This window comes from Plectropomus leopardus, chromosome 5, assembly GCF_008729295.1.
Source record: "Plectropomus leopardus isolate mb chromosome 5, YSFRI_Pleo_2.0, whole genome shotgun sequence".
Classification (NCBI taxonomy): domain Eukaryota; kingdom Metazoa; phylum Chordata; class Actinopteri; order Perciformes; family Serranidae; genus Plectropomus; species Plectropomus leopardus.
In genome coordinates, this window is record NC_056467.1 from 24,736,387 (window position 1) to 24,753,253 (window position 16,867).

General features: G+C 40.7%; 1 protein-coding gene across 3 annotated transcripts in view; it reads left to right on the top strand.

Annotated features, from left to right (window-relative positions):
- Nucleotides 1-16,867, top strand: part of robo1 (roundabout, axon guidance receptor, homolog 1 (Drosophila)) — a 289,841-nt gene that overhangs the window by 98,711 nt on the left and 174,263 nt on the right. For 2 of the 3 annotated variants that reach the window (XM_042486207.1, XM_042486208.1), the window contains exon 1: nucleotides 292-1,131. The exons of the other annotated variant lie outside the window; for it this stretch is intronic. In XM_042486207.1, coding sequence (XP_042342141.1) covers nucleotides 1,071-1,131 — 61 coding nt within the window. In that variant the 5' untranslated portion in view covers nucleotides 292-1,070. Of the gene's footprint in view, nucleotides 1-291; nucleotides 1,132-16,867 lie in introns of those variants that run through there. 3 annotated transcript variants of the gene reach the window in all.

Below are 16,867 nucleotides of genomic sequence, written 5' to 3' on the forward strand. Positions count from 1 at the left end.
TTCCAAAAGCATACTGTGAAGTCCCTCTAGGAATATCACTGGAATAGGCTGTTACATTTGTTTTTAGTCACGAACCGCAGAAAGAATAAAAACAACATGTCCGGATAGTTTTATAAGCCTTCTCTTGTTATTGGACATAGTTAAAGAAAATACAGTAGCCTGTCAGTGTGTGCTGCGCCGCTCGGTAGGATCCAGGCGGGAAGAGGTTAAATTTCTTCTCTGGGAAACATTGTCGGGTCTATGGAGGGGGTAGAAAGGCGCATACCAATTGACGAGGCATTCCGCTTTCCTTGAATGAAATGCTGTGAGTATGAATCCGTGTTTCCCCCCTCGTGCGTGAGCTTCGGGGTCTGCGACGCGGCACGAGGAGCGGTCGGGAGTTGCAGCGGAGGAGAAACGGGGGAAAAAGTGATGGAAAAGTTGCAGTGATCTCGCGTCTGGATCCGGTGGATGTGGACAGGAGGACAGACGGGACTAACTCGCAAAGTTTCCTATCTCAAGTGACAGATTCAGAACTGGACTGAAATAATGTGACTGCAAGGACAGAGCCCTTTTGCGTGGACTACAGCAGTATTTTATTCACTTTTGACTCAATTTTGAGTTACAGTGGATTTGTTATTTTGTCCTTTTTTTGCACAAAGGAGCTAAACGTTTTGAATGAGATCGTTTGACTGCTCTGAGCGCACTGCAGCAACGGGATGAATTCAAAGAAAGGATAGAGCTCCTCTATTTCCCTGCTCACATATTCTAGCATAGTTTTACCATCATTCACTTCAGATGAACTACTGAAACAGAGCATGTGGTGAAATCTGGAGCTGTTTTCTGTTATTTTCCATCTTTTGAAGCTTTCTTCTTATCCATAATAAGAAGCCAAGCTCTTGATAAACTGCTCTTGGACTGTTGTGATAATTTGCTTGTATTTTTGTGATTCACAAACTAAAATCTGGGTGTTGCATTTTTTTAATCTCTGGATTCTAAGATTTTGTTTTGACATGAAGGAGCAGATGCCTAGATTGCTTTTTGAATAGTTTGGATTACGCAAGAACATTTTCTCAAAAGAGAGGCGTTGAATGATGTCTCCAACTTCTATTGGATTTGTATTTCTGTTAGGATTTCTCCATGTGTGCTCAGGTAAGTCAGTAACCATTATTCAGAAGTAATCTGGTAGTTTAAGCCTTTTATTTTGGTTTTACAAATGGAAAAATGGTAAAAAGGTCATAGCTAAAAAAAACCCCACTTTATCTGTGTAAATATTTATAAATCTATAGTTATATAGTCATATAATATATAATAATTAAATTGGACGCAAAACAGTTTCATTTAAAATAAATAAATAAATAAACGTGTCACTAAAATAATATGTCTTCTTAGTTTGAAAATGGTTGCTCCAGGGCAAATGTTGACACAAACCTTCCCAACCATGAGAAAACACTTTTTGAACATTGGATCTTTGTTTTACAGTGAGTGTGTTAGGCCCTGGTTTGTTGAGATTCATCAAGGCAACATTGTGATGCACCACAATGAAATTTCCTCTCTTGACCAAAAACTCTCAGGCTACAGAGGGTTGTCTAACTTTTTAAAAGCTGAGCTCACATAAAGTGCTGAAGCCATGTGGGATGAGTGTAGAGGGCAGCTATCATCGGTCATACAGACAGCGCAAGCCCCTATGGAGAGCATGTTTCCATGTATGTCAGGATTCTGCCCATGCATGGCTGTTATTGCTGAGTGCAACATTTTGTTTTTAGAATGAAAATCTTTCAGCATCTCAAATGACAAGATCTTATTTTTCATGTTTGTTTTTTTCTGACCTTTTTAAATTCAACTTTATGCCATTTATTCAGCTGTGAGAGGAGATATTGCAGCTTGGTTTCAGTTGTCTGTGTCCTCTGATGCTGCTTGTATTGTTTCGTGATATCTTACACATTATTGCTCCTCACCCATCACATGGATGTCTTTATGAATCTCCTAAGCATGATAGCTGGGGTTTTCCAGGTCAGTTGCGTTGGAGTTATGAGGAAGCAAATGCATGCCACCCCATCATAAGACATTAGGAAAAGTGCACCCTGAATGGCAGCAAGTGGGGCATTTTACACAAAGAAAACCTTGTAAAAAGCCTGTAAAAAATAGATCGATGTAAGACGAGGTATAAGGTTCATTTATTTATATAATACTCACTGAAAAGCTATTGTACCAAAGTAAAAGCAGAGACGTCCAGGCCCTCTTCTGCTGTTTATCAAAGCTCCAACACACCCATATAATTACCCGAGCAATAGCGTAATCGTTTTCAAGTTTAAAATCTGAAAAGCCTTTATGATTTACCTGTAAAAACTCTTAGTTTGTTTCTAGATGTCCCTAAAAGTAAACGCTTTCTGCATGTCTATAGATGTCAAGATTACAATAATGTTTTAATTTTTATTTAACCTTTAGCCTCTTGAGATTAAACATGTCTTCTTCAAGAGTGTGTCGGCCAAGACAGGAAGCAACAAAGACAGATAACATAGAACAAAAAAGAAAAAAATGCAACTCCAAAACAAGCAATATAAAACAGAAAAAGAACACACAATGAAATTACTACAAGGAAATGCAAACAGTACATTAATATATGCTAGAAGTGAACAATAAAAAAGAGAGAAACTAGAAGCCCAGCTAAATACACCCTGACATTGGCATATAGATTGTCATTTACAAAGACCCTTCAACAGTGCCTTGAAATGGCCTAGAGGAACCAAAGAGTGCAACTTCAAGTCCTTTTGCAGAAGACTCCACATATACGGAGCTGCTTAAACAGTCACAATCATGCTTAACCTGAAAGGTCTTATTTCTGTCTGATGGTCATGTTTGTCCGCATTGTGAGTCACTTGAGTCCATATTCAGACATTATTCATGCTTCCTGATTGCTTTCCTGAATTGGGTCTTTGTTTTCTGTAGTGAGGCAGAGATGTAGTGACGGGGAAAGCCTGTTTGACACCACAGCCATTTGAGGAAACACTGTAGCGCCTAAACAGGAAGTAGGGTCAGAGGTGAGCGTTTCCAGCTAGGTGGTGGCTCCATCTGCTCCACTCTGGGCCGGATTTTGAGCCTGGGTTGAGCCGCTAATGGTTCTGTCCTGTGAGAAAGACTGTTAGACACCAAGGTTTCCAATTACACCGAGCTGTGGGGATGTCTGGGGAGGTTTTCTGGGGAGAGGCGTGAGAATAGGGCCTGCTAATAGAGATGGACTGGACAGCAGATACTCAAAGGATCGGTCGTGGATTAGACACCAGTGTCAGGAAAATTAGATTACGCACCAATTGCCGGGAAAAGATTTCATATTTGCTGCTAATTGGAGGGTTAACAACTTCATTCTTGTGTGGGGAAGGTATCAAATCTCCTAAGTAAACTCATAATGGTGTCTAGTAACATCTCTGTGGATAATTTCGAGATAATTTTCACATTGCTGGCCGGGTTGTTAAAGTATTTTTATACCACTTGTATGTGTGAAATAGAGGGAGAGAAGATGAGATGACCTTTGTCCCGGTCAAACTTGTGTTGACTTGCTTATTGCTGCCTTGCACTGACTGAAGGTTGTAAATTGATACCTCTATCTATCATGTCTGGCCCTGTTATCAGGTGATCTGTCCTCCTGCTGTACACTAAATGGTTGTTATCTCTCCTCCAAGTGCTCGTCAGACCTTATACTCACCTCAGAGGTACCATTCAGATGAGGGCAAGAGGTGGCTCACACTCTAAATGACACTTGGGATTAGTTTCAGGAGATAAGGGCTGCTTATATAAAACTGGACTGTCTATGCAGTACAAAGACACAAAAGCTTTTGAAATTGGTGCTATACGATCAAAGAAAACAGATAATAAGTATGGGAATTCGTTTTTGCTCAAGAAGTAGCAAATGAAAGACTAAGAGAATGCACTGCACTGCATCGGGCCAATAAATGCTCTTGCTTGTGGACAGTGTAACGCAAGCTTGGCTGTTTTGACACAGGAAACACTATGGCGGCCAATTGGTAACAAACATTTCCAAATTACAGTTAAACGGTAAGATAAAATATGTTCCTGAAAACATGTAATGCAAGAAATAGGCAACGCTGTTATACAATCTTGGTTCATATTTGATCAGCACTTCTTAGATTTACCATTTGATCTCAGTATTTTCTGCCTGCTTTTTTTTACAATACAGGAAACTGTATGTCGCCGGCTTCCTGTTCACAAATTCTCATATTACAGGCAAACAGCGCACTAAAATATGTTTCAGAAGAAATTTTAAGCAAGAAATAGGCAAAAACAGAAGCAGAATCTTGGTATAACTTTTGGATCAACAATGTCTAGTTTTACAGCGTTTGGGCTGCGTTTGGGAGAAGGAGAGGGGGAGATCTCATCTCCAGACTCTCACGTATACGATAATGCGGAAGCACAATCTGATAGTCCCATGGAGGTATGAAGAGAACTTTATACAGCATTAGAGGCAGGACCCCGTTTAGACAGTTACTCAGTGATGCATGAAGCCAAAAATGTTCAACTGCTGCATAAATAATTACAATGATGATTGCTGAAGCTTCCGCATTAAGGGGCCAATACATAGAGCAAGCACAATAGAGACTTTGGCGAGCTAACCCGGTTACTTTTGATTTAGCACTGTGCTATCTGGAATGGATATAAAGTGATTTAATCTTTAAGACTTTTCAAATGTTATTGGACCGAGTGGATCAAAACCTGACAGTGAAATAAGTGATTTCATGGGGGGTTGTGATGCTCAAAAAAATGTATCCTCTGATTTATATACGTCTTTTTCATAATGCAAGTCTATTTGGAAAAGTTTTTTGGGGCCCAGTAGTATCACGTGATGGGCTCAGAAGATGGATTTCAACTGTCTGGCTTCTATGACAATTGGCTTCAAAGCTTGGCACACTTTTTTTCTTTTCTTTGGTAGTTCCATCAACCACCCTAGAGCCAATGAAAATTTGAGCTGGAAGATGAACAGGGTGATCTGTTATGATACAAAGCTGGCTGGAAAGTATCCCTTTAAGTATCCATCATACTTCTTTACTTTTTTGTTAAGTCACCCATGTTGTAAACTCTTTGGGTGATTTTATCCAAGCATAGCAGTGTGTTAAAGTGTGAGTGTGTTCTAGTGCTGATAAAAACACAGGCTGTGGGAGCGGTGCCCTGCTAATCAGCTGCAGCCCCAGCAGCACCTAGCTCTTGAGGTCTTGACAAATTGACTCGTAAGTGCTGATGAATTGCTGAGCCCTTCCACCTCTTACATCATGACGGTATGACAGGACACAGCGGGGCTTCAGGGCCAATTAATGACCAGAGACCACAGGTGAGACCCGTCTCTGTCTCCTGTCTTCTTCAGACTACCTTTAACACGGCCTGAAAACATCCTCATTAGAGCCAGCCACTTTCTTTAAAGATCTCTCGCAGCTACCCACCTTTACTGTGCTGATATACCAAACTGCCCCTACATCGTGCTGTTTTTGAGAGTTTAACCCTCTGAACTGTTGTGTGATGGCAGTTGGCGTCTTGAGAAACATAATTGGAAAGAGTCTCGATCTGCTGCATCGCCTGAGTTGAAAAATCTCACACCTGTGTGAGACGACAGTGCCCTTCAAGCTATATCTTTATAACTTCCACTAATACACATTAATCTGATCCTAATCCAAATCAAGCAGGGTTTTACACCCTAAGATCCAGGATTAGGCAGACCTCGGCTTAGTGAAACCACACGGAGGAATGTGGGAGGGCAGCCCATGTCCTCTTCCTGTTCATGAGAACTGCAGCAGAGTCATTAATGACTGACGAGATAAACATTTCAAAGCAGTTTGTTTTAGGGCAGATAATTAGGCGGTGACTCTTAATGATCTGCTTTCCCCCAACTGCTCTTCCCCTAATGACCTAAAAGCGCTGCTTAATTGGATTAATTAACAAATCCATCTGACGTCAATAGTTTGTAATTTGCCGTGGCTGCAGCTTGACGGATTCGCACGGAGAATCAGAGGATTTAGATAATTTTATAAAACGGAGGATACATCTCAATACCCTGTGTGTGTCTCGGTATTTCAAATGCCTCAGGAATTAACTGTCTCTGGCTTCAGTTTAGATGGGTAGAACTGAGGAGAGTTATGCTCGTTGCTCGCTGATAATGTTGTTATGACTTATTTAGCAACTATCACGCTGTCTGTCAGATTGCCTGTCAGTCTAAGCTCTGCAAACCAGACAGAGTTAAGCCATCCACACTAAGAATACTCCGCAACATAACTTCATATAAGCTTTTTAGTCTGGAGCTGGCTGATACTAGAAAGCAGCAGGCGTGGCTGGGATATTAGACTTGTGGGTCAGTCGGTGTTGTAAATACGTTTTGTTCTGACAGTTGACGTGGAGGAGAAGCATATTGCCAGTCGGTGCGGAAGTGATAAATGACATGTCCTCATGGGATGAAAGGTGTTGTCTGGTTTCTGTCTCGGTTCACTTTGAATTCCCACCGCTTTGCTTCCTGTCATGAAAAATGCAAAAAGTTTGCATTGCAGACACAGCGACACACAAGCAAATTGCATAATCCACATTTGACTCTGCATATGCATGTTTGCTTAATCTGTCTTCACCGTGGATAAGCTCCCCTGTGACGCCACTAATATAGATGTGAGGGAGGAGAGGTGGGGAGTGTGTTTGTGTATGTGCGGCGAAAGGCTTAAAGAATCTCTTCATCCTCTTACCCATCCCCCGCCTTTTTTTTGTTTTGTTTTGCCCCAATTTTTTAAGACTTGCCTTTTTTTGTGGCTGGTCAGCGCAGAGCCGACATGCAGAAAAGCCTGTGAGGATGGGGAGGCCACATTGTGTCGCTGATTGTAAGGCATGGAGGAGGGGAAGAGAATGGTTCATGAGGGACTGAGGGTGTGTGAGGAGTGTTGGGGAGGGGGCTGCGCCTACACAAAGGCTACCCCAGGGTGTGGAAGGGGGATGGAGGGGGAAGAACGGAGGACGAAGGGGAGGATGGAGCAGTCAAACATACCATGATAGGCCAGCTCTGGGAATACTCTTCTGGCTGCTCACATTGCATATTCTTACTGGTCCCTCATGGCAGCGAATGTGCTGATTAGGGTGATAGCGGTGGAGGCAAGGACGCTGGTGTTTTCTTTTAAAGGTGGAAATCTTGGGAGAGGTGAGGTTGATGTAAAGTGCTGAGTAAATAAATGATCCAAGCTTCAAGTGCGGCATTGAGGTTTGGTCCGGCCATCTGAATTCTGCATGCTCAGGAACTCCCAGAAGGCTCGCCCTGGGCCTGGCGTTTGCTGTGGTTGAGACGCCATGCTACTGTGTGGTGCTCTGCCTTGTGCATTTTAAAAAGGCTCGGACCTCCCTCCCTTTCATTTTCTCCACCAGGGAGACCGAGAGGTGGCATTGAGGACAGCCTCTCCCCAGTATCCGTCTTTTCTTTCTCCCTCCCTGCGCTCAGGCCTCCTCCCAGCCTCTGTGACCATTCTATTACCCTCACATTGCAAGGCCTGGATACACTTTTGAAATGCTAAACCTCTCTTTGGTTATAACTGACAGGGGAAAATACCATTAAAGAGGCTGAGAGGAATAGATTAAATTAGCAGTTAAAAGAGAGACTGCTAATTAGTTGATTAATGTCTTCGGTTCCTCCCCCTCTTAGCTATACTGTTAAGATTCCCTCTGGTGACAAGTGTCTCCTTCCCCAAACATTATTTCCTGTGTATTTTAGATTTTGAATTTTTTTTTTTTTTTTTTGCAAAGCCACTCTCATCCAGAGCAGCATCAGCAACTTTACGCACGAGCTCCTGGGGGCTAATTCTGTCACACAAAGACAGTGATAAAAGTAGGAGGGGTGCGCTCTATTTAAGAGGAAGTGCTGGAAAACATAATTAATGAGAAGGTGACCTTGAAATTCACCATTATAGGGCTGCTTTCTGAGCCGCTCCCACCATTCAGCTGTAACCATGGTGAGGAGGATTCAAATAACTTGGTGAATTTCCAACATGTAAATACACAGTCACTCTGAGTTGGGAGATTAGCACTAATTCTGATCTTAAATCTGATGCTGCCACTGCAATGAACATAAATGAATAATCCCAAGCTCTCTTTTCTCAATTTTTTTTCCTTTGGATGATGTGTGTATGCCACTTTCCAATTGTAAAAAGTGCCAGCACTATTGAACCCTTTAAATGTGAATATTACTTTTGACTTCCACTGAAAGCCTCTGGATTTTCACCTTTTTCCAAAAGCTTTTACTTCACACTATTGAAAGACTTGCAGAGCTGTTTATCAGTTTCCTTCCACTGTACAATCCTCCCTCTTATGCAGTCACTCTCCTCCTCCCACGTCCCTTCCCCTCGCCTATACAGCAAGAGCTCTAATTGAATAACAATCACAGTCTACAGCTGAGAGACAGGTTCTTCAGGCTTTAGGCACAAGATTGTTTTTGCATTTTTGCTGCTTGTCTGTCACCAGGTCTTAATCAGAAGCTTCATAGTTCAAACTGTAAAAAATGTGCTTTAGGTTGAAAGCCTCACCTTTATTTCCCTGCATGCACTTGGCTTCAGACATCTCACTTTTTTTTTTTTTTGACTCAGACAAAATTGTTGCAAAATGTCTGAAGGCGCTCTGTGATAAATGCTGTCCTACTTGACTGATTCTTTCTGACATTTAGTCTTGACAGCCAGAGTTTATCCCTTCTCATTATGTGCTTTAATCAGAGAATACTATTCACTTCTGTCTCGTCCCATGCACAGTGCTGTAATGGTATAATGATGGGGATCTTTTCGACATCTTGAAGTGCATTTGGCTTCCTCTGTCTGGGTAGCAAAAGCCAAAATTATAAAAAGTGTCTTCTATACAGAGATTGCACTATAGGGCTGCTACAAAGTCCCTTTTTTATGACATTTATACATTTTTACGCAGAACCAAACAACAGCAGCACCATGCCATTCTAGTGTGCAATTTAAGACATCATGCCGACATTGTGGAATCAAAAAGGCATGACGTTTAGCACGACAGCGTTAGCCCTTTAGTGTAACATATGACATACCTGTAGGCAGCACTTTATAAACAATAATAATGGCTTTAACGTGGCAATAAAAATTATTCACCGTCCCTGATATATGGCTATCGATCTCTTCCTCTGCTAAGGAGGGTAAGGAGCTCATTGTTCTTCCAGACTGTTGCCTTTTTAGGCCACTGTTCTCTGACTTAAAGAGGCTTTTGATTGAGCTAAGTTCATGCCTCATTTTTTACTTTCAAATTCATAAATTTGTCACTGCCACATTATACACTACGCATACATGGGAGCGAAATGCCGTTCTCCACAGATTTGCATGAGATCTAAAATATAAAAGACACATTTAAAAACACATAGACACATTAAAAAAAGAAGAAGAACACATAAAATAGCATGTAACAAATTGCAGATGAGTATATTTTTGCATGTAGTTTAGTGCAGATTTAGAGTGCTGGTGCATTTGTTTGCATGTGTATCATCCCATGGTGTTGCGTAGAGGAATGGGGAGCAGTATTCGGTGATAAGTCAGTATCAAATTTTATAAATTCAAAACCCATAGCATACATTGGCTATATATTTCCTCTCATGCTTTATTTCTCTCTTTTTGGTATGGCAGCGTAGAGTAGGCCCATTTTCAGAGACACTTATAAGGCATAAATGTTTAAAATCATCTAAAGTATTGCCTGAGAAGCCTGTCTCTGTTTTGGCTGCCTCACTGTTGATCACTTTTCAAGGGAAAAGTTTGGAAATCAATGAAATTCAGTGTTAGTGGAAAGAAAAAAAGACATCCTCAGGCTGGCTATTTCCACTCACAAAACAGTTTGGAGGTCCGTCAGTGATATGGATATTTCCTCTCTTGCATTTGTCATCACAGCTGTCGTGTGCTGATCTGACCCCCCTCCCCCTCCGTCTCCATCTCTGGAGAAAAACAGGTTTTCTTAGAAATTTAATTCAGATGTCGGACAGTTTTTGCCGCTGTCAGATGTAGAAAGCTGACAGATGCAAATTAAGGAACTGGGATACATTTATGACCAAGTCATTTTCAGTTATATCATGAAAAGAAAACAGTATTCGGTCAGATAGACAGTGTACCTGGACAGTTGGTATGTGTTTTGAGGAGAAGACGTGGTAAGTGGGTGCTGGAAAGCAGACAGGCCAGTGAGCAGTTGTCTGCAGAAGGAAATTTAATTTTAATGCCAGACTGGGCACAGTCTCCCCTCTGTGGACGTCTTAGAAAAAGGCTTCTTGGCAGACTTCGCCCCTTCATTAATTTTGACCAAATATTTACTGTGCATCACATGGCATGCCTTACATCCCACTCTCATTTTTCCAGGCCAGGTTTTGAACAGTTTGGGGCGATTTGTGTTCCATTTGGCTGGACTCCGGCCATGCCCCACTCAGCAGGCCCATGCTGGTGTCTCTGGGATCCTGCCACATGAGAAACTGGCTCCACTGAGTCTTAACCTACGCTACGCCTCTGGGAGCCACATTTCACTTTAATAATACCTTGTATCCACAGCTACAGTGTATGAACCACTGTTACATACGTGCATGCACATACACAAGCTTTCACACGTTTACGGGCCAATGCTATGTGCTCTGTGCTTACCCTTTTAACCTAAAGGGCAGCAGGAGGAAATGTGCCAAGTTTCTGCACTCAGGCTTTACCGTCGTACCCTAGTCTGAATGCTGTAACTGAAATTCCCTTTCAACACCCAGCTGTCTGAGATTTGCTTTAGAATGTGTTTGGCCGAACATTTAGAATAGCCTACATAAGGTCACCGGCTCCGCTCTCAGGGACTGTAACACAACACCGGCCCAACAGTAGACCTGTATCAGCCACTGCCATCAACTAAATAACATTTAAAAAGCATTAGGTGCTTTTTGGCCGTGCCTGCCCCGATTCACTTTGGCATCCCTTCAGAGCTGCTCTTTTTCTTGGCTCTGAGCCCAAATGCCATACTCACTGTGGCTGGGCTGTGCCAGCTGAGTGTGCTGGCCCTTCTTTCTCCTCACTGCTTGGCCAGGCCTTCCCCTGCTTTTTTTATTGTTGTTTTTTTCTAAAAAAAAAATTCCTAAAAGACTTTGATGCCATACTGTAAACAAATATGTTTATGTTAATGTTTAAATTTCATTTATTTATTACTTTTTTCTGTGGTTAAAACATCAGTATTTTTTTTGTTCAAGCACATATTAAGTAAAAATGGTCAGTTTTACATCAAAAGTAAAAAGAACAAGAGACACGTACCTTAATGTAATAGGGGGGTGGGAAATAATCAAAACAGCATTGTATCACAATATTTTGCTTGGCAATACTGTATTCATACTCTATGGATTTTTTAAATATAAAATTAAGATTATTAATTTTGTAAATACCTTTTAAACTCTTGGTAGCCTACCAGAGAATAAAATCAGTTCTTTTTTTCAATGGCCTAGATACTTTTTTAGCAGTAAAAATTATTGAAATATGATGAACAGACTGAAAATTTGGTCTTATAATATTAAACTGATTTCTAAAGTTGTCCTTTTAGGACATAACTTGTAGGGTTGTCAGAAAAAATCGATACAGCAAAGTATCAAGGTATTTTGTGTGTCAATATTATATGAACTCACAAACGCCAGTCTTTATTATATAAATGATAAATATTGCAAATAGAAAATAAAGCTTTTTCGCGACCTACAAATATGATAAAACCATTAGCTTTTTCAGTCCAAGGATCCATTTTTGTGCAATATACATGACGGAAGTAAAAAACTTTATCATTGGAACTTAATTTTTTTTTGATAAAACAGGTGTTGACATGTTTTTTTTTTCCTTTGGGGACGTAATTTACGGTCAATAAAACGTAATATATTACAATATATGCTATTGCAAAATGTTTAAATGCAATAAATTTGTATTGACACTGGGGTATTGTGATGATATCATACTGCTGAGCCTCCGATGATTCCCGACCCTAATAACTTGCAGTTGGAAAAAGGTAATAAACTGTAATATATCACGATATATGCTATCACAATACTCAGAATATCACAAAATGTTTAAAATTGCAAGAATGTTATAGAGTTAAGTTCATTATTGTATGATGGGGCCTCTGAGGATTTCCACCCCTACTTTATAACAAATGAAACTCATTCTTTCTGTATGACACCGATGATAGGGGCAACCATCACACTAACCACAGACACACCTTTCCTCTACTCCCGAACACCTGCCCCAGTCCCCTCATGGCCGCTCTCAGGAACAGAAAGACGGCAGCCAGTCCAGAGAGTGACCTTGGGAGGAGCAGACTGCTGCACCGTGTTGTTACAGAAAAACTGTGTAGACAACAGATTTTTAAATTGGATTAAGCATACTGTTTTGTTTACATTAATCCTGCTGGCTGTTCCCATTCCTCTGCAATCATTGCATAATGTGCAGTGTGAAATAGAGCCATCTACTCATGTTTAAAGTGTACTCATAATCTGCACTTTTAACTATATGTTTGTTTTCCAAAACACTAGACAAATTGTTTTACTGCAATACAATTTATTAATCTCTTGAGTATTTCAAGTCTTGGAAGAAAGAGTGAGTGAGTGAGGCTCTTGCTGTCCCCTGTTGGGAAATAAATGTAGCAGCATATTCAATTAGCCCTGCTTCTCCTATCCTGCTGTTGGAGCTTGCTTTGATGTATCATAGAGAACGCACTGGTCAAACCTCATTAAAAACTGGCAATGCTGGAAAACAAAAACAAGAAGTAATTGCCCACTCGCGCTCCCTTGTGCTTCTTTGCCGTAATCCTTCTCTCCATGCTCTAAACCTTGACTGTGGTGCATACAGAAGCTTCCTAATAGAGGGTCTAAGCCTGGCACATATTAATTACAGCTCCTTCCTTGAGATCTCTGCTCTGCTGAAGGAATGACATCTTTGACACAGGTTTTGTAGTTCTTTCATGAGAGTATGGGCCGTGTTTTCCTCTGAGTTCATTTCTTTGTATATGCAGGGTCAACTTGAGGGGGCTGCTCAGAGTCACACATGGTGAATATATGGATAGATAGATACTACACGGACATACATGGAGACTATGCATGCCCTGCTCTGTTCAGCCCGTCTGCCTGCGTGGTCTCCAGAGCCAATTTGACAGGCAGCTTCCTAACAAGCATCCCAGTTTTTTCCACTACAGATTTCCTGCATGTCTCGGCGAATGGATATAATAAAGCATAGTAGCTGCGTTTATCCTGCAGAAATGAACACTGCCCTCGTGGCCTTCTGCAGAGTTTGACAGCTTTTACTTGTGTCTAATGACTCACTGGGGCTGCTTGGCATCAGGAGGAGCTACAACTCATCCGCAATTGTGTCCCCTGGGTTTCTATTGAAAATTCATTATTGTACAGTATATTTTCCTGCTGTCATGTCTTTGCAGGGTTACTCCCTGTTGTTATTTTATTGGTTATTTTTGTGAATGGATATTTGCATTATGAGCGGGACGCTGTACTTGTGTTGCTAATGAATAAACCGTTGAGTTTCCAGTCAGCATGTTTACATGATGTTGGAAAAAGTTAATTAAAGTTAAATATTGTGTATATTCGACTAAAAATAGACTTTTAAAATACATGTTTACATTTTAGTCTGACTGAAATTGTACTAAGTCCAATTTCTTGAAGCAATCTCAGTCGACTGAGGGTCTACGACTGATGATTTGAGGGTCAGCTCTACTTCTGTCTATGAAGTGATTTTCTCCGTTGCTTGTGTACTAGGATGAGGACAGTAATCCAATAAAATGGCCAAATCGAGTTAGAATCGTAGCCCGACATAACTGTACTGATTAATAAAGAGACATAATGACATGCAATACAAAGATTTCCCTGTTGTCTTCCGTTGACTGAAGAGGTGTTTCATGAGCATCAGCACTCTTTTATCATAGTCACGATCATGCCTGGTGTCTTTCAAATACGTCAGAAAAAGGCCTGAAGCATAGTGGAAATACTGCTCCTATTGTCAATGGGGGCCCCAGAGCAGGATTGACCCCAGCCTCCCGAAGGAGTACTCTGCTGGGGCTGTCTCACTTGCGGCCTGGCCTGCAAGGCGAGAGTCAGGGGTGTGTTCCCCAGCTGACACAGTCAGTTTTGGGGTTAGGGCTCCAGGCCCATGGCGGAGGGGGGGGCTCCTTTGTTGGATACTGATGAGCAGCAGTGATTATACCACAGCCTCAGAGCTTATATTAGTAACCTATGGCCCAAAGCAAAGGAGGGAGTGCTGTGCTGCTTGGTTATTGTATCGTCAGCATATTCATCACTTCTGATTTGTATTCGACAAACCAAAGTGATCAAAGACAACGACAGTGATAATGTGACGCTGACAGATCTTAATATTTTATTAGTCTCCATTTACAGAACTGTTGAAAACTGGAGCAAGTTTTATGGGTTACAATTCATTTGTCTGTGGCAACACTCCTGTGTCTTATACCTTTCTATTGCTTGAGATGGTCATGGAGAACTTATAGCAGTCATTGAATCTCATTCTCTAGGTCTTGAAAAACCATGGAATTAGTAAGAATCATTGAAATATTTGGAAAGATATTGTTGTGAGTAATGACGTTGACACAGTAATCTCCTGTGAATATCGGTAAGGTAAAGTAGCATTTATTTTCTGAGGCTTTTGTCATAACGTAGCTCTCATATGCATCAGTGTGTAACATTTTGTTAAAGAACACATCCTTTTTTTAAAATTATCTTCCCATGTTCTGTCTGTCCCTCCATGTATGCAAACTAGCTGAAATTACATCTGAATAGAGTTTGAATCTAATATGGCTGAAAAATGACAAGTATGCCTAAAAATGTACAAAAAAAATTACTATGGATCCTTGAAAAGTCATGTACAATGTCATGTTCAATGTGAAACGTACATTGAAAGTGTGTGGGAACCCAGCAAAAGCGTCAGGAGTGTTGCAGTCACAACAGCCTGTGGACTTTTTCTGATTACTTCCTTAACCTTGTTCAATGTCTTAATAACAACAATGGAGCTTTGTGTCATGTTTGCAGTCAAGTCTGCCGAAACCATATTCCACTCAAATATCAATGGAAGCATTGTAATTACCTGTAAGTGTGTGTGGACTTAGTTTCTATAACAGCAAACACAGATAAACAATCAAACACGGTAGTGTTGGGTTGCAGTGTTGTGTGTAAACTCGCAGGTAGCAGGTTTGCTTTGATTAAAAAAAGCACAAATGTGAAAAGTGGTACTATTTTTTTTTTTGTTAGAAACTGATATCTGTTCTGCAGTGCTGCCATAGTATCAGCGAGGTAACCATACCCAGTTCTGTTTGGTAAACGGAGACAAAGAGATGAGGAAAGAAAGAGGCCATAAAGATATCCATCATCCCCCTCCGTCACCCCACCTCCGGGTCCCCGTACACACTCGCACACAAGGCTCTAATCCTGCCTCTTAGGAGTGTAAGTGATAGCCTTGTGTAACATTAAAAACAGGTCTGATCTGATGCAACTGGCAAAGTCATTCATGCAGCACATTCCAGGGTGGGATCCTGATGTTGAAACGGCGGAGGATACAGTTTCCCTTTTCCTGTTAATGTCATCTGATCAGCAGGAGTATGGTACCTTGGCTTTTCGCTCCGCTTCCGTCTCTCCCTCTGTTTCTCCCTCTTATCTCTGCCCTCTCTCGCCGTTATCTTCTCTAATTCAACAGAGAAGGGTGCCTTTTCTTTAGCTCTCAGTCATTTATTGGCCGGCATCGTCCCGAGCGGGCGTGTCTGCAGTCTCCGCCTGGCTACCCCGAGGGACACGCCCTCTGCTCTTATCTCTGCCATAAATCCCTCTTAAGTCCCCTAATCACAGATTAATGGGACTGAAGATAGGGAGTGCCCTACTGTGCTCGGCCTTCCTTATCACACACCCATATTCCATATCTCTGCCGTTGCTCAGCTGGACATCTGATATGCTGTGTGATGATATGGCTCCTGCAACACCTCTTAATTTTAGCATTTGTCTTTGTGAGATTCCGTGACCTTGATCATCTTTTTGGGGGTAATTTAACCCTTTGAAACTGTAATATATCAGCTTGATTTCTTTCAAAAGCATGGGAAGAATGGGAAAGAAGAAATGACCCCCAAATTAGCAAGATATTAGTTATAAGAACAAGAAAATTACCTGAAAATCAGTTTCAAATAAAACAAAAAAGTGAGTTAAAAAAAATCAAAAAAGACAAACAATACTTATAAAAAGTGCATTAAAAATTAGAATATTCTATAACATTATTTTAAATATGTAATTATAATAATTATGAATATATTTTTCCCAAGCTTTTTTATTTTTCCTGAGACATTTTTCCTCAGGTCTTTAGAAATAATTTCTAAGTCCTCTAATTTCTTGCAGTTTGTGAAACATTTTTACCAAGTTGGTCAGTGCCTTTTTTTTCAATGTTTTTGAAATAAATCGTACCAATTTGCTTAGTGTTCATAGGTTTAAATACTTGTAAAAGGCATCTGATTTCTTTCAAAAACATGGGAGAAAGGCAATGAGCTTTAAAAGCTTTAAAATTCTAACAATTATGTAACATTGGAATCGTGCAATCGTGATAGTTATAAGTATATTTTTTCCGCAGTGTTTTCACTTTTTTTCTTGATACATTTTTCCCTATCTTTTGAAAATAATTTTTGAAATCTACTAATTTCTTAAATTTGTGGAACAATTTCCTACCAAGTTGCTTACTGCCTTTTTTTCAGTGTTTTTGAAAGAAATTGTACCAAATAGCTCAGGGTTTAAAGGTTTAAATACTTGTGAAAGGCATCTGAAAGCAGCACATGAAAAGTAATGTTGCTCCAGGTTTCAAAGGGTTAAACTTTACCACATTATTGTTCA